Source organism: Chlamydotis macqueenii, chromosome Z (genome assembly GCF_036417535.1).
Source record: "Chlamydotis macqueenii isolate bChlMac1 chromosome Z, bChlMac1.mat, whole genome shotgun sequence".
Classification (NCBI taxonomy): Eukaryota; Metazoa; Chordata; class Aves; order Otidiformes; family Otididae; genus Chlamydotis; species Chlamydotis macqueenii.
The window spans coordinates 23541582-23569440 of record NC_141593.1 but is presented as its reverse complement, the minus strand read 5'-3'; the positions used below and the strand labels follow the sequence as shown (position 1 = coordinate 23569440).

General features: G+C 41.2%; 1 protein-coding gene across 1 annotated transcript in view; it reads right to left on the bottom strand.

The window, feature by feature from the left end:
- Window positions 1–24140, bottom strand: part of CMYA5 (cardiomyopathy associated 5) — a 46313-nt gene extending 22173 nt beyond the window's left edge. Inside the window, exons 1-5 of the mRNA XM_086770268.1 lie at window positions 23905–24140; window positions 5491–17329; window positions 3158–3253; window positions 2249–2482; window positions 492–514 (exon numbers count right to left, since the gene is read on the bottom strand). Coding sequence (XP_086626394.1) covers window positions 492–514; window positions 2249–2482; window positions 3158–3253; window positions 5491–17329; window positions 23905–24041 — 12329 coding nt within the window. The 5' untranslated portion in view covers window positions 24042–24140. The remainder of the gene's footprint in view (window positions 1–491; window positions 515–2248; window positions 2483–3157; window positions 3254–5490; window positions 17330–23904) is intronic.
- Window positions 24141–27859: the final 3719 nt, after the last annotated feature.

The window sequence follows — 27859 nt, the reverse complement described above, 5'->3', positions numbered from 1 at the left end:
TAATATCATTTTTTTTTCTGGAATTGTGATCAGAAATATAATCCTACAACTCCTGCCATGTGAGTGACATTTTGCATTATAACCTTTCAGTGACCAGGTAACACAGAATCAGACTAGTGAAAAAAAAAAAAAAACATACCAGGGATGTCTAAGAGGTGGAAGCATGGTCAAAATGTTTTTTAATATGTGTGTGTGTAATAACAACTACAAGGAACATCTGTTTAAAAATTTCTGTGTAGAGATGTAAAATTGCCTGACATTTTAAAGTGCTACTTGTTTAATTGATGTATTACAGAACATGTGCAAAACACTTCAAAATCAGTCAGTTACTGCAAGAAGTATAAAACCTCTTATTTTCTTTATTTGCAAGATGTATAAAAGTAGCTATGAATATTAGCAGTGCGTTTTCAAAGCTTGCAAATACTAAATGAAGCATCCAGCATGCTAGGCCTAGTGCTTACTACAGTGCACTTAACCCATGCTTCATATACCTTTTATTCAATTCTTTAGATGACTAGAGAAGGAAAAAAAAATGTTTTAACAGTTTTCAAAACTCTGAAAATGTTGAAGAGCCACTCATCTAACAGTCTTGCTACTCTCCACAGACATTAAATACACATGGCTTTATTGACTTGATGTTGGCTGGGATGCTACTCATTCACACCAACAGAGAATTTGGTTCCTTAATAATATTCCACTTCAAAGCTCAAGCTCAGCAGGCTGTAAGAGTCTAAATCTAGTTTTAAGCTCCTGAGGCGTCCACATTTGATAACCAAGCTTAAAGACTGAAGCACAGTCAAATACTTTCTTAAACTAAGGCTTTTACAGAAAGAAATCACCTGCACATTAAGAACACTTATATCCAAATTCTGACTGAAATCTCTTTCATAACTTCTTATTACTAGAAGCTGGGTGAGATTGTACTCATAGAGCGTGAGTTTCTGCAGTGCTCCATGAATCTTCAGCTAATGCTTCCTGGCTTGTGCACAGAAGTTCCTGTCCTTCATCACCAACAGAAAGGGGCAGAAAATCTAATAATTTTCACATCCCACAAAAGAATTTCAGATTGCAATCTTATCTTTTTTGGCAAAGCACTGATCCAGTACTTCACAAAGTTCAGGAAAATAAGTGGTATTTTTAATCCATCCCAAAATAGCCGATCTACCACAGCATTCACTTGGTTACAGGATACTGAGACACTGTGTACTTTGGAGCAGGGGAGAAAGCCAAATATTGCTCCATCATTTCTGTAACTGCTGCTGTATCAGTTGGGGGCCTGTATTTGAAAAGCTGTTTTATTTTGCTTGAATGATCAGTCTTAGATAGTAATTTGGACTTTTCATGTCTTGCATCCCAGGACGCAACTCTGCAGCTTCCAGACTACAGACTAATTCCATACTGGGAGAAGATTGTTGTCCCAGAAATCCCATCCCCTTCAGGACTGTTGATACACTTCTATAGGGGAGAAAGTGCCACGGCTCACTTACGGACAAGTCTTGCAGCACAAGAACAATCCTGGAGGACCCAGGCCATTAATGATTAACTTGCAAGACCTTCTGAAACCAGTTGACAACTGACAATTGTATGAGCTGGGTAACTGTAATCATGCAGATTCACAAGGGATGTTTTTTTACATCCAGAAAAGACCATTACAGACATGCATCTCACATGCACGTTCCTAAACCTAGCCTATTATCATGATTTAACCTCAGCCAGCAACTAAGCACCACACAGATGCTCACTGTTTTTCAGCAGTAAACATTTATCACAGCCTCAGTAATTTGAGTGCATAACTACTGCCTGTGGCTGCTTATTTAAAACAAACAAACAAACAAACAACACAAAACCACCAGAACCCAACAACTCTGTTTCAAGTAATTTTCAATTTCACTTTCTTGTTTCGTCTTTATTTTTCATACAGTAAAGTACCTTTTACTCTAATATTTCTTACTCTTCATTGTATAATTAATTCTAGATAAATTATTGAACTGTCTCTTAGCCTTCTTTTCTCAAAATAGAACAATTTTAATATCATCATCTTTGCAATTCTCTCTGAGCATTCACATGACAAAAGCAAATGATCTAGCAGTATCAGAGTGGAATAGCTGAGCTTGCAGGATTTAGCTACCTTAAAAAAAAAAAAAAAAAAAAAAAGGAAGTTAAATAACTCATTCTCAGCCTAGTTCAGTATAAGTGCTTTCCTAACTAGTATCATAAAAGCTACAGTATGAAAGTCACGTTCTCTTACATTTAGGAAAACAAATCCATCGAGTTCTTCCATTTCTTTCATTGTTGTCTCCAGAGTTTCCTTTGCTGTATCAACAGTTTGCTGGAAGTTAACCATCTGCTCATACAGGTACTCCATTTTCATCTTCTTCACTTCCTCAAAGTTCTCTGATTTCTCATCATATTGTGCTACCACTTTCTTAAGCATCTCTTCATTCTGCTTTTCCAATAACTCTGCATTTTTCTTACAGTTTTCCTGCAAAATAAAAACAGATGTAAATTGATCTGCAGAATAAAATCACAACATTAAATGAATATACAGAAATTCTCAATTACCCTCTTTCATGAGCCCCAGCAGATTCCTTCAGGCATCCTGACAATAAAATAACTTTATTTCTGTAAGCAAGCTTATCTGGGAGAAATAATGCTAGAAAAATACTTTTAAAACAATGGCAATTTTTTGGTTTACTGTTAGTGTTTAAAATTATACTTCTATATTTAAGCAATGAAACAGGAAATCTAACTGCAAAATAGCTAAAAATCCATACTTTCAACTGAAATTAATACAGTCATAAAGGCTTAAGAACTTTGGCATTAAGAATGTAAGACACTGGGCAACTCATTTAGATGTTTCATATAGGATTCTAAATAAAGATACAAACAGTCTGAGCTTTTGATAAGCATAAACAAAATTAAGGGAACTTTTTCTTCCAGTGTTTGACAGTCACATATTCCACTTTGTAATAATGTGCAAAAAAGCAATCTTTTTCTTCCTCTGAAGTTAACACCTTCCAGTGGGAGATGTCAATTTGAGGACTGGAGAAAGAGCCCGTTTTAGTGGAAGCAATGACGCTACAAAACAAGGCAAGCACATCTTAGAAGTAATTTTGTAGAGGGAAAGAAAATTAGTGTGATAAAATGCTGAACTTACCTCAACAGAGTTAAATAGCAATTCAATATCACTCACAAACTTCTCAATCTTCACTGACTTTTCTTCCAGCTCTATTAGCAATTCACTTAACTTATCCTGAAATTTAAAATGGTTCAGTAACATAAGAATGTTATTTCATAAAGTTTTTACATGCAAATTATTTAAGGTGAATATTTTTGTTTTGCCATGAGCCACCATTGGAACAATTGCTAAATTAAGTTCAAGTATCACCCTGGCTACAAAGACAAGCACAGAAATAGCACCTGGAACAGTCACAAAACCGTTTCCAAACCAAAAAAAAGAAAAAAAAAAAGTGAGCTCAGTTCAACAAGGTGCTGAGTGTCTATACAAGTTCTTGAACGTTACAAATTCCAGTGCAGCTTTGCTAGAGACTGAGGTTACTCAGAACCTCATGAAGGTCCTTGAGAGATCACAGGAACAAGTCCACAAAAAGCAAGATAATGCAGGTTATTAGGAGGGTTAGAGATTACTCAGTGTCATGCCTTTTTAAAATAGAATTTTAAAGATATTTCCTATAAATCAGAATTCATCAAAATCACTAGTTGATTTAGATGTGGAAACAAAAGCAGTCCAAGGGACAACAGGCATCAAAGACAACTCAGAACTTTTTCTTAGTTCTGACCTTTTGTGAAAGCAGGCTGGCCATCTGCTCAGGTGTGATTTGTGATTTATAAAAATGCTTAGTTTTAATTAGCCAGCATAAATCTGAAATGAAGGTTAACTTCCTTTGGTAACAGCTTCCTATTATGGCAAACATCTACAGCCAGATCTGTTGAACACTAGCACGACTTTCCATTAATTACAATTGTCACATTGGACTGTACAATTGAAAGCTCACTTTATAAATATTTAGGGCCAGTCACCAAGATTCAGAGGCAAGCTTCTTTTTGTCAAGATAATCTATAAAATCTGACAGATGCTATCCATAGCTTGTTTCATTTATTGCGAAGCTATTTTTCTACATTTAAAATTCAAGCAACGAGCATTTTGCTATATTAATGTTTTCTCAGTAACTATACAGAAGTAACAAGAATCATACAAATGTCGCCTCAGAGTAACCTGAGCTCTGAGTGCTAGAAATCATGTGAAGGCAAGCCTGTGTTGTGGCCAGATTTAATATTGGCTTCATATCTGTGCTCCACAGCCAGGGACTGATATCATGGGATGTTTATTAGTGGCTTAACTCGACTTGCTGCAATGCAGGGACATTTGAGGGGTGGCTGGGGACTGTTGACTTACTGGTGGCTAATTATCACTTCTAAAAGTCAAGCATGAATGACCACATGTAAAAAGCAACTCTGCTGTCATACATCTGCACACCATGGAGAACATTTGTAAATACTGATATTTAGAACTTCCACATTGACTCCTCCTACTTTCAATTTATCTGTTTTTGCAGATAAGTTAACATAAAGATAATATAAACACTATTGATATAAGTCCATCTGGGATTTTAGTGAAATTATACAAAATCTGTATTATCATCAACCAAACATGTGCCAGAAAGAGATCTCAGCTTTCAGATACTGGAGTGAGATTAAATAGCTGGTAACCAAGACAGGAAGATCTGTATACATGAACCAACTCGATATGGGAAAAGTGAGACATCACATGCATGCTGTCTTCACAGCAGAACTGCAATTTAATGAAGAACAGCTTCCACAGATACAAAAGCATTTTCACTAGTACCGATAGCAAAGCACTAGGCTACTGAAATGGACGGCATTTTTATCTGTCTTTTAGAGTGGTACAGCTTAGAGGTAGTGGGAAGAAGTTACCTGCACTACAGCTAAAATGCTGTTGGCACAGATTAACAGAAAACGAGGATGGCGTTTCAACAAAACTGTGTAGTGTAAACTGTGTAACTTGTCTAACATCTTCAAGCAACCAAAACACGAAACTGGGACAGGGAACACTTTATGATAATGCTGGTCCTCATATATGGAGGTTTCTGTACCTTGTCAAGTGAAATGAGCTGCTGCTACAAAAAATTTCTTTTCATAGAAACAACACTCTTCCCATTTCTCCCCCTACACATACAAACCAGAACAAGTTATACAGGTGAGAAGGCTAAGAGATTCAAACTTCTGAACAAATAAAAACACCAGCCTAGCAAGCCTAAGACTCTAGAGAACATCTTCATGAGATACTCTCCCTTCAAGATCTCTAATGGGTGTTTAGGCACAGTCTTTTTTTTATCGATGCTCTGACTTAGCCTCTGGACAGCTCTCTGAAACCTCTTCCCTGACAGTACAGGAGGTCTGGAGAAGTTAGTCCCAGTAGCTCATTCCTCCACAAAAATTAATTCTTACCTTCATCTTGGTTGCAGCATCATCTAGTGTTGTGACTTCATGGTCTTTATGTTCTCCAAAAAGCTTGTCAATAGCAGATATTGGGCATTTGCAGTGGTAACAATATGTGTCTGCTTGTGCTTTCTTCAGTTCTCTTTGTGGGCTCTCAACTTGAGGGATGTTTGTTGCTGATTTTTCAGGATACATCACCACAAAGCCTGAATCTTCAAGCTCAACGGGTGTTCTTTGCTCTGGCTCGTTAACAAATTCATAACTATCACCAGTATGCTCAAAAGAGTCCCTGTCTTCAAATAATAGCTCCTCATGTGTTAATTGAGATGATATTTCATCTTGCAAAAGCTCTTCTTGTGTAATCACATCATAGTCCATGGACTCAGCAAGATCTTCATAAACATCAGGGTGCTGCTCCTCTCTATGCAAGCCTGGCTTCTCTGTTTGCTGGATGTTAGAGACACAGGAAAGGCTTCCCTGAGCGTACTGATCATCTTCACTGTCTTCAACAGGAGCCCTGATATATGGGACATATTTCTCCATTTGAGGAACTGCTGTTATGTCGTGCTGATCTTCTTGCTTATTACCAGCTTCTTGATACGCAGCTCCCTGATAATCCACTAGTTGACTATATGTTTGATGATGTGATGGCTCTGACAACTCTTCAGTTGTTTCTACAGGTACATTTTCTTCTTCTGTTTGTTCAGTGGTTCCAGTTCTTGCACCTGAAAGAACTACTTTGCTTCCGAAAGGAATGGCATGTGTTGGTTTACAAACTGTTGCTTGAATGTCACTGTCAACTTGGACTCTCTCTCTCTCCACAACCCCCCTTTCTGGCAGAACCTCAGTTCTGACATGCTGAACATCACCAGACCCCTGCTTGTGTTTGTCCTCTGAACTCTGAACTGAAATTCCTCCACTAAAGGACTCATTCTCTGGTATCTGATCTTTTTGAGGCCCTATGGCCTTATTTGGAATTTCATCTTTAAGAATGTATTTTTCAAAATATATTCCCGTTCCATCATCTGTGTCTGAATTTCTACTAGGGAAAGATGCATTAGAATTAGCACTTTCCTCATCAGAGGGAGTCTCATCCTTTGTCTTTTCTCCTACTGCTTCTGCATAGAGGTCTTTGTACAAAAATGACAGAGCAGGTGGCTCCTCTAGAAGCTCTGGATTAACTGCAGCAACGGTGGTAGGGAACAACAGAGATCGTTCTAGCACTCCTTCTTCTGAATCAAAGAGTGGTGTTCCTGGTGACTTCCGTTCATCTTCTACATTTGTAACCTTTTTACTGCTAGTATCAATTGATTTCTGCAGAGGTAAAGGTTTTGGAGAATCTGCATAGGACTGTATTTTGCTTTCTCCTTTCACAGGACCGTAAAATACCTCATCCAGATCTTCAAGTAAGGAAAAGTCCTCTTCCAAAGCATCTCCCTCACCACTTTCTTTAAAAGACGTGGCTTCTTCCACAGGTTCATTGGGATCTTCTGTCACAGGAAACAATGAACTTGGTCTTTCAAAATGTGGCTTAATTGGGGATTTGTCATCAATCAATGTATATTTTTCAAAATAATCCACGTCACCCATACCATTATTAGGATCCAACACTGCATTATTATTGTTTTCTGGCAACAAAGGATTTTCTTGTTGTGTTTCTCCAGTTTCCTCAACATCATCATTTTTGACCAATTCTTCTGGTTCATGGCTTGTAGGCCTTCCCAGCATTGAGCTTTCTGAAATTTCTGTGGTTGTTCCAGAAGCTAAGGCTCTAAGGCCATCATCAGCTAATTTTCTTTTAAATGAAGGATTTGTTTCCAAGTATTCTAGTTTATCTGGCATATGTTTACTTTCTTCTTGATCAACAGAAGAAATATGTGCAGGAGCATGAATATTAAGTATTTCATAACCTTCTGAAATTATATTAAATAGATCTTTTTGTTCAGTAGTCTCTGGAGCATGCTGACTATCTTCTACGGCACTCGCATGTTCCATTTCTTCCTCTTCTCCTCTCAGGTAATGTTCAGGCACTTCAGACACTTTGTCTGCCTCTGGATGTTGCATTGCTTCCATTTTTTTAGGGTTTCCAATGCTAGTTGCATGCTCTGGAACTTTCTCTGGACCTGGATTACCTCCTACCAGAGATGGTAAATCATACCTTTGCATTCTGTGATCAGTTTCTGAGGACACTCTCTGGGAAATTTCACTTGATACTGAATCAGAAACACTAAACATATGTCTTTTATTCTTTGTAGCACCATGAACTGTAAGTTCTGTGCAGCTTCCAGCTAGGAATTGTTTTGATCCAAAATCAGAAGCTTCATTTGGAGAAAGTTGAGTTCCTTGCCTGTCCACTTCTGCAGCTCTTACTGGACTAATTGAGCAAGCTTTCACCTCTTCTGCCAGCCAGCTAGCTAGCCCAAAAGATGGAATATCTGGATCCTGCTTTTCATGAGAACTAGAGCTAACAGACTTCATCGCAGCTGAAAAAAGGCTGCCCCGCTCACCAGAATAATGCTGAGTTTTTTCTGTCACAGCTTCATAAGCAAGATCTGATGAAACAGTTCCCAGATGCTCCAAGGATGTATGCTTTTGGTCTGCAAAATATTGTTGCATTTCACATCTATCCTGTCCTTCAGTATAGATGCCTGAAACTATGTTAGATTGCTTTGCAAGCATGCCTACTACGTCAGATAAAGATGATGGAATATTTTGTTTCTCTTCATCATCAGTGAAAGCCACTGGTGCTGACTTTTCAGGTAATATATGAAAAGGTACAAATGAATCTGATGACACTGCTTGCTGATCTGCCCGAGCAGTCACCTTTGACTCTGTGGTCACTGACCTTGGCACTCTCTGCACATTAGGCTGCATTTCTTGCTTATCTTGCTCAGTAGTGAATTTGGGGGGACTTCTTAGCTGCTCTGATGACAAATATTTTGTGTCCCACAAATGATCTTGAGATTTCTGCTCATCTTGGTCTTGTGTGTGTGTTAGAGACATACTATCTAACTGCATTTTCTTCTTGCTTGCTGTTTCAGGTGAACAGAGTTGAATTTTTTGCAATTCTTTTTCATCGTGTTGTGGAATTACATCTTTACACTCTGGTTGTGCAGACTTGGAAATAAGTGGCTGCATGCTTTGCTTCTCTTGTTCAGCAACAGACGGTGTGGGAACCAAATACTCAGAGACTGGTTTTGAATAAGGTGGAATCTCTTGTTGACATGTTTCATCAGCTGAATAAAATGGAACGGAAGGTTCAGACTCCAGCTTTGAAGGTACAGTCAAATAATCTTGACTTTCTAGAGTTTCTGCTTTATTTGCTGAATATGATAAATTTAATTGTTCAGATTCTAATTGTATAGCTGTGTGGAAGTAATGTGGAGTCTGACCTCTCTCTGTTTCAGGTAAAAATAAATGTTCAGCCTCTGACTGTGCAGCTACAGGCAAAAGCAGACGATTTTTTGTATTCTCTGCTTCTTTTCTTGCAAAGAATAAACCTGATTCAGGCTCGGCAGTTTCTGACTGCTCTGTTTTACAGTGGGTGTAAGATAAATCTAAGTGCTTGGGGGACAGGCCTCCAGTTACAGGTGAAGACTTCAGACTTCCGTCTGGTTTTGTTTCAGAGACAGAATGTAAAACACCCAAAGGTGCAGACACTGTTTGTTCAGTGAAAGATGAATATGGTTGAATTTTTTGGCTCTCAACTTCCTCAGTGGAAAAGGATAAATCTTGTTTAGTTTCCAACTGAGCAGTTAGAGAGGCAGTAGTCCCAGTGTCTCGCTTCTCTGAATGTCCTCCTCTCAGCGGGGCTACTTTATGCTTTTCTACTTTGTCAGTAGGACTTAATAAATCTGATTGTTCAAAGTCCAGTTGTGCAGTTCCTTGCTCCTCAGTCCTGCCAAAGGTATATGAAACAGAAGGTGTTTGTGGTTCCTTTGTTTCAACAACAGAGTACTGCAAATCAATGCACCGCAGTTCAGGTTGGGCCCCATCCCTTCGCTCCATTTCACTGGTGAAATATGATGTCTCTGGATGTTTCAGCTGAGCAGTCTGTGGTTGCTCGGCTTTGCCATAGGAGTACAATAAATCTGGTGGTTTCATTCCATGAGTTTCTGCTTTGCCAAGAGAATATGACAAAACTGGATGCTTTGATTTCAGTTGTTCCGATTGCAACTGCTCTGCTTTTCCTGTCGAATATGAAAAATCAGAAGGCATGAACCCTGCTTGTGCAGTTTCCTGATTTTCTGTTTTGCCAAGTGAATCTGATAAAGCTGGTTGCACTAAGTCTAACTGTGAAGCTGGTTTCTGCTTTTCTTTACCATGGGAATGCAAAAACTCAGGCTGCGCCATTCCCTTTTCCTCTCGTTTGATGAAGGAATCTAAAATCTCTGGCTGTTGCAGTACTTCTTGGGCAGGTTGTGAGTGCTCTGATTTGCCAGCTGGATAGGATAAATCCATTTCTTCCACCTTTGGTTGTTCAATTTCATGCTGCTCTTCTTGACCAATATAATATGACAAATCTGGATAGTTTGATTTCTGATGTGTAGCTTTCTCTTCTATTTCTCTAACAGGATAAGATGGCTGTGGATTTTGCAACTCTGGCAATACTGTTCCTTGTTCTCTTTTGTCAGAATACAATGAACTTGTATGTTCCAGTTCACCTTGCACAGTTTGCATTTCATCTGTTTTACGAAGGGCATATGTTAAATCTTGTTGCTCTAAGTCCATTTGTGTTGCTTCTTGTGACAGTGTTTTGGAAACAGAATACAAAGAACTCGGAAGTTCCTGCTCTGGATGTGCCATTCCTTGTTCCTCTATTTTTCCAACGGGATGGGGTGTCACAGGCTGCTCTGATTTTTGTTGTGTAGCTGGTAGCTGCTCTGCTTTGTCACTGGAATACAACAAATCTGGATGCTCAACCTCTAGTTGCGCTGTTCCTCGCCGTTCTGTTTTGCTCGTGAAATGCAAGTCCTGGTGCTCTGCTTCCACTTGAACAGTTTGTGATTGCTCTGTCTTTCCAGGGCAAGATGCTAACTCTGGTTGTCCTAACCCAAGTTGTGTGGTTTCTTGTTGCTGTGTTTTACCAGTGGAATATGATAAATCTGAACTCTCCAACTCTTGACTTACCATTTCTTGTTGCTCTTTTTTGCCAGAGGAATATAAAAAGTTTGGGAATTCTCCTTCTAGTGGGGCCCTATTTTGTTGCTCTGCTGTGTCACAAGAACTTGAATACATCGGCTGTTCCAATTTGAGTCGTACTGTTTCCTCTAGGTGTAATGTATAGCTTCCCCTCTCCTGTTCAACCTCCAGTTGTGCACTTTGTTCTTCTTCACTAACAGAAGGGGACAAATCAGGGTACAGTACTTTGCTCAGGGCATCTGAGACATCTGGATGTTCAGAGTCCTGTGGGGAAGCCCATGATGGCTCTGTTTTGACGAAAGAATGTAACAAATCCTGTTCTTTCAGCTCTGGCTGTGTTTCTTTATGAGGTTCTTCTGTGCCAACAGAGAATGACAAATCTGCATATTCTGATTTTGCTTGGGCATTTTGCAATCCTTCTGTTTTCCCCATAGAGTACTCCAGTTCAGGGTGTTCCGCCTGAATTCCTGCACCTTCCCATTGTTCTTCTTTGCTGAGAGATGATGAAAAATCACTTGGCTGTTGCTGCTCTGGTTGAATCTTTTCCTGTTGCTGTACTGTGCCAGTGGAATGCAATAACTCCAAATCCACTTCAGCAACTTGAGGTTGCTGTGTTTCACCAATTGAACATGATAAATCCATTATTTCTGCCTTTGGTTGTACAATTTCATGGTGTTCTAATCTTCCATCAGATAAATCTGAATGGTTTGATTTCGCACGTGGAGCTTCTTGTTCTGCTTCCCTAACAGAATAATGTAACTGTGAATGTCCCAATTCTGGCTGTGCTTTCTCAGCTTGTGCAGCTTTTTTGAAATAATGTGAGAAACTTGGCTGCTCCTCTTGAGCAGTTTGCGCTCGCTCTGTTTTGCCAGGCCAAAAGGATAGATCTGGTTTTCCAGACACCAGTTGTGTAGTTTCTTGTGTTTGTGTTTTATCAATGGTATATGTTAAATCACGATGCTTTGACTTTGGTTTGGCCATTTCTCTTTGATCCACTTTTCCACTGTGAGATGATGCATCTGGAGCTCCTAGTTTCTCTTTTGCAGCTTGTGGATGATCTGCTCTGCTGACAAACCGTTCCTCATTAGGGCGCCCCAGGGCTGTGTGACCCACTTTGTTGGTGGGGGATGCCAAGTCTGTGTGGCCCAGCTCCAGCTGGGCAGGTGGGAGTTGCTCTATTTTGTCACAAACATACAATGCATCTGGCTTTTCCAGGCCCAGCTGGGTCATTTCCGGTACTTTGTCGAGGGAACGTGCTGGCCCAGAGTGTTCGAGTTTCATCTGTGCAGTTTGCAGTCCTCCTGCTTTGAAAACTGAATAAGGCAAGTCAGGGTCTCCCTGCACTGGTTCTGCCATTTCTTCTTCATCTTCCGCCATACCCACAGAATGGGTCAAATGTGGAATTTCCACATGAACATGGACTGTTTTCTGTCCTGCTTTCCCAAAGGGGTTAGTTTGCTCGGTTTCTTGTCGTACTCTTTGCTGCCCCTCTGTGTTGTCCAGAGGATGTATCACATGGGTGTACTCTGCCTCTGGTGGGGCTATTTCATCGTCCAGCCTGTCAATGGAAAATGATACATCTGGTTGTTCCAAGTCCTCCTGGACTTTTTTTATTTGCTCTGTTTTACCAGGAGAATGTGATAACTTGTCTTGCTCTAACTGCTGTTTTGTGGTTTGCTGCTGCTTTTCTCTGACAACAGAAATTTTTCTGTGTTTCTGATCCAACAGTACTACTTCTTGTTGGCTTGTCTCATCAGTGGAATGTGACAAATCAGAATGCTTCACTTCCCATGTTGCAATTTTCGGCTCATTTGCTTTGCCAGGGGAATGTGTCAAATCTAGGTGTTTTGACTCTATTTGTGCAGTTGCTGGAGAAGCTCTTTTTCTAGACACTTTAGGCAATTCTTGATGTTTAGACTCAGACTCTTGAGTTGCTTGTTCTTTGACTTTACCAAAGGAAAACGATAAATCTGGATATTTTGAATCCAATTGTGAAGTTTCTTGCTGATTTCTTTGTCCATCAGAACATGACAAATTTGGGTGTTCAGATCCCACTTCCCTACTTTTATCTTGTGTTGCTTCACTCAGGGTTCCTGGTGAATCCATATGTTCTGATTGCAGTTGTGTTTCTCCTATGGAATATGAGAGCTCGGGATGTCCTAACTCCTGGTCTATGACATCATCTGCTTTTTTTTCACCAAAATCTGGATGTTCCGTTACTAGTTGTGCAGTTTCTTGTTGCTCCAAATTAAATGGTAAGGTTGGATGTTTCAACTTTTTTTGTTGTTCAGATTCATGAAAGAAATACGACAAATCTGCATATTCTGAACTCATTTCCATTTCCCGTGGAGCTTCTTTTCCACTGGAAGGTGGCAAAAAAGTTTGCTCCATCTCTGGATGTACTATTTCTTGCTGCTCTGTTTTGCCAGTGAAACATGAAAGAAATGGTTGCTCTGATTTGTGTTGTGTCATTTCCTCCTGCATTTCTGTACTGACATAAAATGTCTGTCCTGGATACGCTAGCTCTGTTTGCATTTCTTCTTGCATTTGTTCACTGAAAGTATATGGCAAAGATGGATGCACTAATGCTGGTTGAGCTATTTCTTGCTGTGCCAAATTAATTTGGTCTATGACCTGTGGCTCTTCTTTCCCCCAGGTTTCTGACAAATCTGAATACTGTATTTCCATTTGCATAGCTTTTTGTTGCACTGTTTCCTGCTGTTCCCTTTCTCTTTGTACTATGTCTTGCTGCTCCATTCTGCCAAAGGAATATGGAATATCTGGCTGGGCCACATCCAATGGTGGTGCTTCCTGTTGCTGACTACCAGCAGTGGAACAAGAGGGAAGTGACTGTTCCTGCTCCATGTGTGCCATTTCCCAAGGCTTTTCTTTGTCAATTGGATGTGAAGACCCCAAAGATCCTGATTCTGCTCCTCCCTGCATTACTTCTCCAGTGGTAAATGATAAATCCCTATTTTCTGAAGCTATTTGCACAGTTTCATGTTGGTCTGCTTCACTAATGAAACATGATGTCTCTGGACCTTCTAAGTCTCTCTGTATAGCTTCTTGTGCTGTTTCTCCCTGGGAATATGGTGAATCTGCTTGTTCCAACTTTGGTTGCAATCCTTCCTGTCGTTCTGTTTTGCCAGTGGAATACGCTGTCTCTGGCTGTTCGGCCCATAGCAGTGAGGTTTTTTGTTGCTGTTCTTTTCCAGTGGAATATGACAAAACTGAATGCTCTGACTGCAGTTGAGTAGTTTCCTCTTGCACTCTCTTGGCATGGGAACACAGCTTACCTCCAAATTGTGAATCCTGCTGAACAGGCTGTGGCTGTTCTTCTTTGTCACCAAAATACCACATAGGTGATTTGTCCGTATCTGCTTGTGCCAATTCTTGCTGCCTTGTTTTATTCGTGGGATATGGTACCTCTGAATGTGCCGTTTTCAGATACTCAGTTTGCTGTGTCTCAGCTCGTCTGGTGGAATCAAATCTATCTGAGTGTATCAACTGGAGTTCTGTAGTGTTTTCTTTCTCTGCTTCTTCCACCAAACATGATAAATCTGAAGGTACTAGTGCAAGCTGTGCTGTTTCTTCTTGCTCTGCTTCTTCAGAGGAATAAGACTCTGGCTGTTCCAGTTCAAAAGGAACTGATTTTTGTTTTTCTATTTCTTCCCTGGATAATAAAAACTCCTCATGTTCCGTTTCCAGCTGTGAACTTTCCGACTCCTCTACTTCTTCCTTGGATAAAGAAAAATCTGGGTGTACCATCTCTAGCTGTGCACTCTCTGATTCCACTATTTCTTCTCTGGAATACGAGAAGTCTGGATGTTCTGTCTCCAGCTGTGCACTTTCCGCTTCTTCCATTTCTTTCCTGGAAAAAGAGAAATCTGGATGCTCCACCTCTAGCTGTGCACTCTCTGATTCTTCTTTCTTGGAAAAAGATTCTGGATGCTCTGTCTCCAGTTGTGAGCTCTTTGATTCCTCTGTTTCTTCCTTGGAATATGAAAAATCTAGATGTTCTTTCTTCAGCTGTGCACCTTCTGATTCCTCCACTTCTTCCTTGGAAAAAGAAAAGTCTGTATGCACCATCTCTAGCTGTGCACTCTCTGATTCTACCATTTCTTCTCTGGAATACGAGAAATTTTTGTGCTCTGTCTTCAGTTGTACACTTCCTGATTCTCCAATTTCCTTGTGGGAATATGAGATATCTGGATGTTCTGTCTCCAGCTGTGCACTTCCCAATTCCTCCATTTCTTCCCTGGAGAAAGAAAAGTCTGGATGCTCCATCTCAACCTGTGCACTCTCTGATCCTTCTGTTTCTTTTTTGGAAAAAAAATCTGAATGCTCTGTCTTCAGTTGTGAACTCTTTGATTCCTCTGTTTCTTCCTTGGAATTTAAGAAATCTAGATGCTCTGTCTCCAGATGGGCACTCCTCAATTCCTCTGTTTCCTTTGTGGAATAAAGCATTTCTGGATATTCTGTTTCCAGTTTTGCACTCTTTGATTCACCTGTTTCTTCCTTGGAATATGAGAAACCCGGATGCTTGGTCTCCAGTTGTGCTCTCTCCAGTTCCTCCATTTCTTCCCTGACATATGAGAAATCTGGATGTTCTGTCTGCAGTTGTGCACTTTCTGGTTTCTCTGTTTCTTCCCTGGAAAAAGAAAAGTCTGGATACTCCATCTCCACCTGTGCACCTTCCAATTTATCTGTTTCTTCTTTGAAAAAAGAGAAATCTGGATGCTCTTTCTCCATCTGTGTTCTCCCTAATTCCTCAGTTTCTTTGCTGGGATACGAGAAATCTGGATGCTCCACCTCCATTTGCACACTCTCTGCTTGTTTAGTTTCTTCAAAGGAAAAGTCAAGGTGATCGAAGTCTACTGCTTTATTTATAACTGAAGTTTTCTGAGTCTCATCTGTTTCTGTGTGAATAGGATATGAAATGCCAAAATATTTAAGATCTATCTTTTCAGGAATAGGTGACTTCAGTTTAATTCCTTGTTCCTCTGTTTCCTGAAGGGAGGAGGAAAAGTCTTGTTTGGACTTTGCTTGCTTCTCCAAGTGAACATTTTGAGTTTTGGGTGGTGGGGTCTTTTGACCCTCTTTTTCTTCAGCAGAATACAATAGACGTGGAGGCTCAGTTTCTGACAGTGCAGTTGCTGATGAGTGACACTCAGTCTCTTGCTTCTCTGTTTCATCTACAGAATGGGGTAAAAGCATGGGTTCAGATTGTGCAGTTTCTGATGACTGAGGAATAGTATCCTCCTGTCTTGTTTCAGATAGAGTGGAATATTTGGATTTAGCTGATGAAGCACCAGGTAAGTAAGACTGAACTGCTGACTTCTGTGCTTCCCTCTCAGGATACTCTGACATGGATGCTGTAGGCAAAATAGGTTGGGTACTTTGTCTGTCATCTAATTCATTAACAAAATCTGCTGAAACAGACTGTGGTGCAGAACTGGGTTGAATTTCCTGCTCCTTCGGTTCATCCAGATGATCTGATGCTGTCAGCAGGGACTGGTCTGCTTTCTTGTTTGCATTTTCAGCTAAGGGAAGTGGCACTTGTTTCTCTGATTTATCACCAGACTTCAATGAAATGGAGGTTGTTTGCTCCATCATTGATGTTTTGGCTGCAGGTGAATAACTTTGCTGCTTACTGCCTTCTTCAGGAGGGCAGGACTTCAGTGAATGTCCTGCTACCTGACTTGGAGTCTCTAAAAGAGATTGTCTATCTTTTCTTTCTTTATGCTGAAGAGTTGTTTCTGCACCAAAGCTTGAAAATCTGCTTCGTTTATCTTTCATTTTAATGGGTTTAATATTTTCAGATGAAACATCATCTTTATTAGTAAGCCGTTTTTCAAGAGGTATTGTTGATGAAGAATAGCTTTGATTTGCATGTGCTGTGGGTTGTCTTTGCTCCCTTCTTCTTTCCGATGGTGTTTCAAGATGTCTACTTCTTGCTCTCTGGAAAGGTTTTGCATGTGTTGCTTCTGAAAATGAACCCAACTTCTGGAATCTTTCTTTTACTGATGTTTCCAGAAACTGTTCAGAATCTTCTGAAAGTGAGCTACTTCTCTGGATTCTGGTTTCCTCCAATGCTTCAGGGCCTGGCCCAGTCCCTCCAAAAATTGAGTTGAACATCTGGATTCTAGCTTGTACTGGTCCTCCAAGGATCGGTCCTACTTTTCTCAGTCGGCTCTCTCTAAATATTGATCTTATTGGAGCACGTTTCACTGGCTCTTCTGTGATGTTCTCTAGCTCTTCTTTGTCCAACATTTCCTCATCTGTGTCTTGTGCTTCCACCTGCTCAACATTCAACACAGAGGCCTGCACATCTCCTAGAACAGTTCTTGGCTCTTGCCTCTGCATTCCAGAACAGTCACGTTTTTTATTGCCCTGGCCTCCCTTCAGGCTTATAGCCATTGGCACCCTATTTGAAGCTTTGAGCTTCCTTTTCCGAACAATCTTACCTTCATCCATAATAAAGATAACTTTTCCTGGAGGAGAACCTACTGGTGAACTTTCCATACTGTAAAGATCAGAAGTTGTACTAGTTTCTGAGGCCCAAGGAGTAGAACATCTGCTCGAGCTGGTTTCCCAGGTTATCCCACTGTCTTCACTTTGAACTGTTACCATAGAAAAGGAAGGGTTAGTCATGATGTACTGCAGCTTGGGTTTCACATCTTCGCTTTGGATAATATCTTTTAAACTAAAAACAAAAAGAACAAAAGAAAAAAAGAGCTGTAAAAACACACAACAAATTAAATAATTGTGGTAAAATTTAATTTTTGCATTAAAGCAAAAATACTTTTCAAAGTTGTAAAAATATCACATATGTATAAATTTTGAAACACAAGCATAAGAAAAGTTATATTTCATCTGACAAATGTATTTTAGATAAATTTTTGTAAAGCTGCAACTTGCATGGCTAGTTCAATGAAGAGGAGGTGTTTAAATGCTCTTGACAATGCAGTCAAGAACTTGACAAAAAACTTTGATCTGACCTTGTTTTGCTACTGTGAGATTGAGCTGATTCTGGGGCTATTCTCCAGTTCATGGTTATCTCAATTTAAGCCTTGCATTAAATACATAAGATACTGTCAGTGTTTTAATAGCACCCACACTTGCTTTGCCCAAGTGTAAATGATTATACAGTGCTCAAAGAAGTAGAGAATCTATCTGCTGCTTGTTACTGTCTTCTCGTATATCTCATCCTCTAAGCACTCTGCATCCTTAACAAAGTAATTTAGAATATATTCAACAATTAAAATATACTGAACCCTCTCCAAATGAAATAACAATGTTTTATAAAGAAAACGTTAAACCTTATGATATGTAATCAGTACACCAACACATGCTGCAGTCAAATCCCTGTCAGTTAAAAAAAAAAAAAAAGGCTGGACAAATGCTTTCTGGGAAACTTTAGGAAAAAAAAAACTGTCTTAGAAATAAGAGTGTAAAGAATATAAAAAGCAATTTTAAAACATTTTTATTTTTAGGGATGCAATAATTATTAGGAAAAAAAAGCATAGAAAAGGTAACTAAATCATGCAACCACAATACATCTTGAGTAGACAGTGGTTCATTTAGGGAAATCGTGTTAGTAGCTCATGGAAATAAAGGCAGAATGTATGCCAGCAAAGGCAGCAGCTTCAGTAGAGCAAAAGTGGTGAAGTCTCTGTAACTCCCATGGAAGGATCCAAACCTACAGCCACACAACGTCCTACTTCCACTCAACAGAGGGAAAGGTCACTTTCCAGGTGATTGGGATAAAGCACTTCTTCAGTAAGAGCAAAGAAATGTGGCTCCTGAGCATGGGATCAGAGAAACAGAACACATCTGATCAGCTGCCACAGGCTGTGACCCAGCAGCACACAAGTGCTAGAGATGCCTGTGGACTGCAGAGGCAGGGGAACACCCCTGAGGAGCAGTCAGCCTTGCTCCAGAGAGCACCAAGCGCCTGGCAGAAGGTAGAGGTCTTTGAAGGAGGAGAAGAGGAAATCCTGAGGAGAGCCATAATCACTCCATCAATCAAATTCTCTGAACCATAAGGTTTTTGTAAAGGACACTCAGCAAAACTGCTTGGTACCCATCAGAAATGAAAAGGTAATCCTGATGATAGCAGTACTAGCCTTACCTTTTCATGAATTTGCTCTCCAGAGCACAAAACAAGAAGGGCCACCCTGGGCTGGCCCATGTTGAGGTCTCTGCAGACTGATGCAAAGACCATCTCCGCTCTGATGTCCTCAGTGCTAACTGAAGACTGAAGTCACCCTGTGGGACAACAGCCTGACCAGGAAGTGGTGGGACAACATGGTATCAAAGCCCAGTGACGGGGCTTAAAGTCAGCTGTGGTGACAGGGCTGGCCTGGAGACTCTGACCAGCAGGACAGCTTGGATTAAGCCCATAATTCAAAGCAAGTCTGACAGTGCAATACTAAATAATCACATCTTAGCAAAAATATCCCACAAAACCAGCCCTCAAACAGATACAAAGCCCAGGATGTACAGCTGATTATCTGCCTTGGTGTAGTACTCTCTAGCAAGGCTAGCTCCATAAGTTAAAATTTACAGATTGGAGGGAGAGGCAAAGCAAACAAACCTATACCAACTTTGCTGCTAGCTTTTCTTTTGCCACTTTCATGGTTTGGCATTAGGTTGACTTGGGCATAGGGGAAAAAAAAAATCAATAGCAACAGCACTAAGAAAGGTTTCAGGTCTTACTTGAGTCCACAATAACAGAAGACTAATCTTTCTAAAGATTTTTTCAACTTCTAATTCACCCTCATATTTTTAAACCTATTTTTCTGCACTATCTGGTATTATTAAATAAAACCCCATGCAGGACAGAGCAGCACTCCCACTTCAGCTGATATTAGTGAATAAGAATGGGCTGCCCTGGCCCATCACCTCCCAAGCTGAAAACAACTGTGGTAAAATGACGGAGATGTCAAGCTGTGGCAGTGGCCTGCACTGACAAGATCTCTCATTCCCTGAAGGCTCCTACTTCAGCCATGCAGGAACAGTGCAGGAATCGTGGAAATTGGTATTGGCCAGCCTGCCCTCCCAGCTGAAGGAAATACTTCATTTTTCTGTGTCTGTGTTTTTGTTCTGAACATTCCTGTAGTTTCTGCCTTCACCATGCTGCTCCCTTCTCCAACAGCAATCAGTATGCTTAGTGAGGTCTCTGACTATTGCTCTGCACTTCCTAGGGTGGTATTTTGTCCACCTTTTTCTTCAGAGTAAGAGAATTAGGAAAATTAGGAGAATTAGGTCTGGATGGGAGACTCCCTTTACATAGTGATTTCATCACTTTGTTGAGATGTAATGGGGAACAACTTGAAGTCTGAGTGTTATTTTGGACCCAAACTGCGATGTAGACCTTTAACAATGGCTTAGTTAAGATTATCTAGAAGGCTGAAGAGAAACAACACATGGTGCACCCGGTTGCAGCTGCCAGCAGGGGCCAGGATGTGTGGAGGCATCGTCAGCTGCACCGCTCCTCGCTGCAACATCCCATCCCATCTCTTCGCCCCGTTCAGCTGCTACCAGTGCCCTTTCGCTTGAGCCTCTGCCCCATTGTGCTCAAAATGCCTTGTGTGGGGCACTGGAAAGCCTTTGCTTCCCGCTGCTCTTGCCTTGCCCGCATGTGCACCGGCAGTGGAAAAATGGCCCTGCCAGCCTCTTCCACCCCGGCCCAAGGCAGGCACTGCCTGATCTAGGAAACTCAAATCACACACCCTTTCCCCACATCTTTCTCTGCTTTGAGGAGGGTATGACAAACTTTTCCTTGGGAAGGCAAATCCCAAGCACTCCCCTTCCCACCTCTTCTTTCCTAGCATCCCATTTGCTGTTTTTCCACTCCTTCAACTCTCCTGGATGCTGCTGCATCCTCCACGTGGCAGGCAGTCCCCTTCTCCGCTGTGCTTCCCCTTTCATCTTTTCCACCAATCATTCTAAGCTAGACTTGCTTCTAAAGTTTCCATCCCCCTGATCTTCTTGTGGAAGGACTGCTTCATTAAAAAAAAAAAAAAAAATCTAGATCTCCAGGATTTTCTCCCCATTTACCTGGTTATTAGGTCACCGCTAACTTGATAAATAAAATGAGCCCCACACACATTCCAGGCAAACTAGCTACCTGGAAACGCATATAAATTGGCTGCAGAGCCATTTTTATGTAAGCCCTGCATACAGACGCATCCAGAAACCTTCCCACTGCAAAAGGAAATCGGCTGGGAATGGTCTGAGAGACAAAATCCATCACACAGCTGTTAGAGACAGATATTCCAGTAGGTATGTAAAACAGTTAACCAGTAAACTATTTTCCTACAGCTAGACTTAATTCTCACTGTTACCAACACAAAATTTAAAACCTATTAACTTCATTCTCATGTTTGCCTTAAAACACACAATACCTGCTTTCAAAATATTTTCCCTGTTTAGATGATTAATTCTATATGCAGCTAGAAACAAAAGACATCTGCCACAATCCATCTATCTCAGGTAGCAAAATTCCCAAAGGTAAGAAAATATTGCATGAACCCTCTGAAGATCAGTGGGTTATTTATGCTGACAAGGACATGATGCCTTACCCTATCTTTATCATAGGTACTGATGCTGCGGGTTAGTCTCATTACTTGCATAAAAACCTGTGTTAGGAAACAAAATTATTTAAAGATCGCATTAAAAAAAAGTAATAAAGATGTGAAACACGAACTTTTCTGCTTTTTATGTGCGTGCATGGTAAGTTTTGTGCAAGTCACAAACTCTGCTGCAGCTTCTGGGATTTTATTGCCCGCAGCTGCTGCAGAGGGACTGGCGTGGAAGTGGAGTGGGTCGCTCAGGGATCAGGGTCTGGTGTCCCAGAGGAAGACCCAGGGCTCTTCTGCTTCTTTCACACAGGCACTTGCTGACCTTGGTCCAGCCATCTTCCTGCTCTCTTATAAAATAGGTATGAGGATATTTAGCATGCTTGAAAGGTGGAAGTAGAAGCCCATGGGGATTTTCCCGATGAGTGCAATGTTGCATGACCAGGTGCTGTTCAGCTGCACACAGAGGAGGAAGACAACAGCAGCAGAGAGCTTGTGGTTGTTAAAAATAGATCAATGACGGCAGGGTCCAGGACAGGCTGTCCTCAGCCAAGTTTGCATATTGGTTACACCTCCTCTAAGCTATGTTTCAAAGCACACACACACACACACAAAATCTGTTCTGCAACAGAGGGTTGAAAACTTGTTTGTCAACAGATAATCAGCTTACAGCCCGAGCAAGTTCGTCCCAGGGGCTCGGCCCCGCTGTCGGTGCTTAGCCAGCACCTACCAGGAGCTCGGCTGGGGCACTCGGCGCAGGAGAAGGCCTTAAGTTCAGCAACCGCACTGACATTTGCAAAAACAAAATTTAAGCGGCTGAAGAGTCAGTTTTATTTAACTTCACTACGCTATTGCTGAGCGCTTGGTGCAGTTACCATATCTGGGCCAAACTAAAAACTTTACATCTCCTTTAACCCAATTAAACTAATCAAATGGATTTAAATACTCCATTACCACTGCACACAGTTGTTAAAAACCTCTCTGGTAGACTCTGACCTCTCTTACTAAGACAGTTAAGGATAGTTATAAACTCTGCAAGCCTTAATACAGCTGAGAGCTAAAGGGAATGGTTGCTCTGTTATTTATTGTCTAATCAAGCAGTGAGAGGCAATGCCCGCCTGCCTTGTGGAGGCTGCCAGCGAGGCCCAGCTGCGGGGAGCTGCTAACAGGCACTCGCAGAGAAGGCGTCCTCCCAACGCAAGCAGTAAATAACTGCGAGGCTACGCAGATTTCCCTCTCTTTAAGGGAAAAAGTTAGCCATTCTCACATTTTACAATTTGAGTTTTATTATTAACCATTTAATTTCAGGTTGCATTAGAAAGTACCCAGTCAGTTGTGTTTTAGTTGTCTGCAGCGAGGAGCCCCACTCCATTGACTCCAGTTAGTTTTCTCGTCAGGGTGCACCCATGTGCAAGCCATGTTCATTGGCACATAACCCTTCTCTCTGCCAGTTTGGGACTGAAGAGCCAACATCAGGAGAAAAGCAGCGTTACCCACCGGGGGCGTTGACCCACTGCTTTGGAAATGAGCTCTCTACTCTCTCTGCAGAGAGGTTTTCCTACAGTCCCAGGCTGTGTTTCCCTGTTTGGCTTTTGTTCCGGCAGCACTCGGGGTAGGTAAGGCTGCACAAAGCCACCCCTTCATGTCTCTTCTGCCATCTTTTTTCTCCCAGTGACCATCAGCAGTGTTAGAAAATGCTTTGAACTGTGACACACCCGCAGCGGTTTGTAAGCCCAGGATGGCTCTGCAGCACTGAGGTTTTAGGAGTTCCTAAATGACCCAAATTTCTTAAAAACTGGTTTCTGGAAATACCTTCAATTGTCAACATTAATGTCTTTGGTTCTTCCTAGGGGTTTTCACCCAAAACTGATAGCCTTTACTCAAGACAAGGAAGAAATCTTGCGACGCAATACATGCCAGAGGACTCTCAGGCCTCACAGTCTCTTTTTGAAACCAAGAGTGCTGGCATGGCCAGAGGGGTCTGTCCGCCCGGATCGGGTTGCAGACGCCTCTGCATCCCGCCATACACTGGGCGCCAGGCCACTGTCTCGCCCGGTTGGCAGTAGGAGTGCAATATTAGGACAACAAAGTGTTTCTGTGTGCCAGTGATTAAGAAAAGGAAAATCAATAAAGAAAAAAATCAAAGTGATAAAGTATTTGTCATTGCACCCCAAAAATCAGACACACCAGTTGTGACTGGCAGTGGCGAGCAAGTACAAGTTTTTCCTTTATTGGGGAAGAAGAGACCAAAGAGGGAAAGACAAGCATGAAGGATGAAATGGTCCTAAAAAGGAACAAATTTCAATGCTCCATTGTAATCTTCTCCATGACAAGCTAACCTACAGAGCATTTAAGATCGATATGTGACAGAGTCATCCCAAGAGGCAGGAGCAGAGGGAGATGCCACTTCAGCTGGCAGACCAGAGGATCTTTAAATAGAATAGCTTTCAGGGAACTCAGGGCAGGCGCTTACTGCACAGAACTTAATTACAGCCATAGCAATTCCAAACAGTCCCCATTAACAACCCCCCTTCCCTCATCCCCCTCCTTTTTTTTTTCATCTGGGGCATTTGGGGAAGGGAGAAAGGCACTAAAACCAGCCCTGGGCACCAATCCTAGAATCCCCCCGGGGCTGGTGCTTTGGGATGGAGGTGCCAGCTCCCCCCGAGGCTGTGAGTCCCTGGGGAGGCAGTACCTGTTAGTGAGCTCCTCTGCTTCTTCTGGATCAACAGCCTCCTCCTCCTCCTCTTCTTCTTCCTCCTCTTCTTCATCCTCTAGGAAGGACGAGGTCTCAGACGCCCGGTCGCACTCGGCGCCACGGTACCCCTCCATGCCCTTCCCAGCTCAGGCCCTCACCGGTGATTTTTACCCCCGACCCTGTCGTCCTCCCCAGGGTTGCCTGAAGCAACTGTCATCCCCAGCAGCACTCACTTCTCCTGACTCAGGGCAGTCTTTAAATAGAAGGCAGCGAAGTTACAGCACCGAGTCGCTGCTGGTCCTACCCTGGGTCCTAGCACCAACCGGGTGCCAGGACATGTGGCAAAACCCAACCGCCATCTGTCTGGCTGCTCGCCCCCTTCGCCTGCCCACACAGGATTTTTACCACAGAGACTGGGCAGCTGAGCAGCAGCAGAGAAGAAGGGGCTGGGGCCCCAGCGGACCTTCCCAAGCCACCTCCAGCAAATTTCAGGTAGACGGCATAGATGAAGAGGAAGGAGAATTTTCTTGTGCCCCCCCCCCCCAAAAAAGGTGCGTTTAACATGTTCAACAGTAAGTTCCATCCCTGAGCACACCGGGGGACTCAGAGAGCCTCAAATTTGAGCTAGAGAGGGCAAATACAGTTATTAGTGGATGAGCCTAGGACATGTCCCTTTAATAATGAATACCGTACCGGAAGAGGTCAGATGCACTGTAGTGTTTAAACAACATACAGGGAATATATTTAAATCCTCAAATTTGTCAATGCGTTAAATCACAGGACATTTCAAATTTCATCTTTGAGTGGACTTGAAGCCGTTTTAATGTAAAACAAAGACAACCTACATGTCTATGTGGGGTTTAGGTTAAGCCATGTTTACCGATTACTATTCTGTATTTCAGACAAAATGCAGTGCTTTTCACAGACAAAATGAAAATATTTCCAACCTCTACTAGCCAAAGTAATGACTTTTAAAAAAAATATTTTTAGGAGAGGTGGAGAAGCACATGAACTCTGATTCTAAATAAAGAACTTCCAATTTATATCAGGTATAAAATATTCTATGCACATTATAACTCTAATCCCATTTTTCTTCCTTTTTTCTTTTGTTCTTCAAATAAATTGCTGGTTATATGTTAGTCAGCAAACTTTTCCTTGTGTTATAAGTACTGAAACAGGCAGGCAAGTATTTCTGAGTACAAGCTCTCTCTGCAATGCTAAATGAAAATTCTACTGACAGATTCACTTGAAGTAAAGTATTTCCTAAACAGCACGTACAGATAAAACGCGTCTGCTCTCTTGACCTACCCACTGATGTACACAATTTACAAGGTCAGAACGTAATTTCCTGAAGAAGTGTACTTGAAACAGAGACAAAGTTAAACTCCAGATTTTATCATGAGCACAGAGACAGTGTACACAGTACAATGACATTTAAGGTAGAGGACTTCACATTCTTTACAGCTAGAAGATGAGCTTATACATGACTCACATATACATTGCACAAATTTTGATTCACTCAAGAGGAAGGTGAGTACTCTTTTACCAGAACCCCTTCAAATTATTTCCAGACCTAGTGCTCTCCCTTCTGTACTTCTCACAATTTGACCTGTAAGCTGACCAAATTAGATATTCTTTTCATGCTTTTCCTACAAGCGTCATACTCTGTAAAATCAGTGAGGGAAAATTTTATATCAAAAGACACAAGGATTAGAGAAAACAAGACAAACATAAAACCAAACACTAAAAAATACACACAACCCACAGCAAGTAGTTCATTAAATAGAGAGTGACATTCTCTAATGGATTTAAATTTAACACCAGATGAGTGCTATGAATTGAGTCCAGTGACCTAAGTTCAAGTAAAGCACTGGTTTCAACTAAGCATTTAGGACAGTATTCACAACAACTAACTTCATGTCAACTGCAAATTGTCTTGCATCCTTTTATGATGGCTGCCCATTTCTCACAAATAAGAATGTTTCCCTTCAATTTGAGTCTTAAAATTGTTTTTTACTGAATCCTTTGTCAGGAATTCTTAAAAATAACCTCATACTGTCAGAACACCTTAAGGTACAGAGAGTACACTTGCACAATAGCATTTTAGGAGAAGTGAGAGCAAGAGAGCTAGAAGAGAAACTTCAGGTTTCACAGTGACAGCCTGTGTCAGTTCTGGCACTGCAGTCACTGAATGGGAAGCTCTTGCCAATGTGGGCCCCCTCGTATACCTCTGAGCCTCTTAAGTAAAACAACTACGAGAAGACTAAAGAGAGTTCTTAAAATCCTAGATGAGACACGAGTAGTTTCTGTCATTGTATAAGGTGAGAAATGACAGGCACTCCCAATCCCAAAATGAGTAGTAAAAACTAGTCCTAAAATAACAGAGCTGAACTAAAGCATTTTTATTTCAAGGCAGGAAGACGCCTCAGAGAAGTTAGCATCTTGCATACATGCTGAAACCTTGGTCAGCTATGAAAAATATCTTTTACTAGGGTGTATGCCAAGGGATAGGTGTGTGAAGGTTTTTATGTTGAAGTTGAGAAGGGAAAACTTCACGCTAACACTAAGATTTATGATAGCCATTAGTGGATTTGTCACTCTGGATACCTGCCCAGAGTAGATTAAAATCCAGGTCATTAAACCTCTGAACAACTTCAGACTATGCAGAACTGAACCCAAAGTTAGTTAAAGTTCAGCTCCTACTCACTATCCCCAAAGCATTTAATTTGTGGTATTTTATCTGAAATTTTCTGATGAAAGTTGTAGCCCACCATTTAACAAACACCATCATGTTCTCTCACCATCATTCCAGTTGTCTGCCACTTTCATGGAAATTGGTGGTGCTACTGTTTGCTTTGACAGGAGAAAAATATAATATGACATCTGGTGAAATTTTGTTTTCCAGACCTCCCAGATTACTTCTTTTAGTATGCAAGAGCACTGCCTCGTTCCATGCCCTTGCCAGATTACCCACTAGCTTCTTTAGCTATGAGTTAGACCAAGTTACACTACCCCGCACCTCGCCTACCTAACACAGTAAATTGCTGGGGAGTTTTCTGTTGTTAGAGGATCTGACAAACACGCTTATCCCCATACAGTTGAGGAAAACTATTACCTAGACTTCATATTTCTGATTATAAGTGTGGCTTATGAGAAGTACATGCATTGAGAAAAAAAACACAAAAGGATTCTTTTGAAAGACACAGGCCATTGTGTTTACGGATCTTGGTTTGTATTAACAGGATCGCTGAGTTGGTGGCTGAATTTTTATGGAGTTGCACAGAGGTACGACAATTTTTGTAACGGTCTATTTTAAAACAGTTAGGAAGGTGTTTCAAACATGAAGCACTAATTTAGGGTGTGAGGTATGTTGACACCTGAAGTGATGCAATGCAAACTCTTAAGAGACAGAAATGCATAAAGTTTTGTGCCTCACATCCAGCTCATTTTAAAAACATTTTTGCCAAGTTTGAACATGTATGTCCCTTCTTAATTATCCTATGTTGGGAAAGTTTTAGATTTTCTAGACAGAAGAGATAGCCAGCATCAAAAAAAAAAAAAAAAAAAAAGAGCAGCCCTTTCCTCTCTCCAAAATCCCTCTAGGGCTTGTAGAGCATCTCTGAATCCAGACATTGTCCTGTACTACAAACTTGTGCTTCCATTTTACAAAAAGCAGGTCAAAGTGAAAGTTCCACTGAGACCAAGTCTACCATAAATTAGAACTTTAAAAGTTTGCACAAGAAGAGATAACGCTTGTTATTTTACACAGTTATAAGCTCGTTAGAGACAGCAATAGGTTAAACTTTTACCTATACACAGACACAGTGCAGAACACCCATACAGAGCTTTATGTTTTGCAACAGGGGCCTTACCTTTACAAGGCATTTCCTTTTCTACTTAACGATAGGAAATACTTTAAATATACAGTACAAAATAACATAAACTAGAAAAA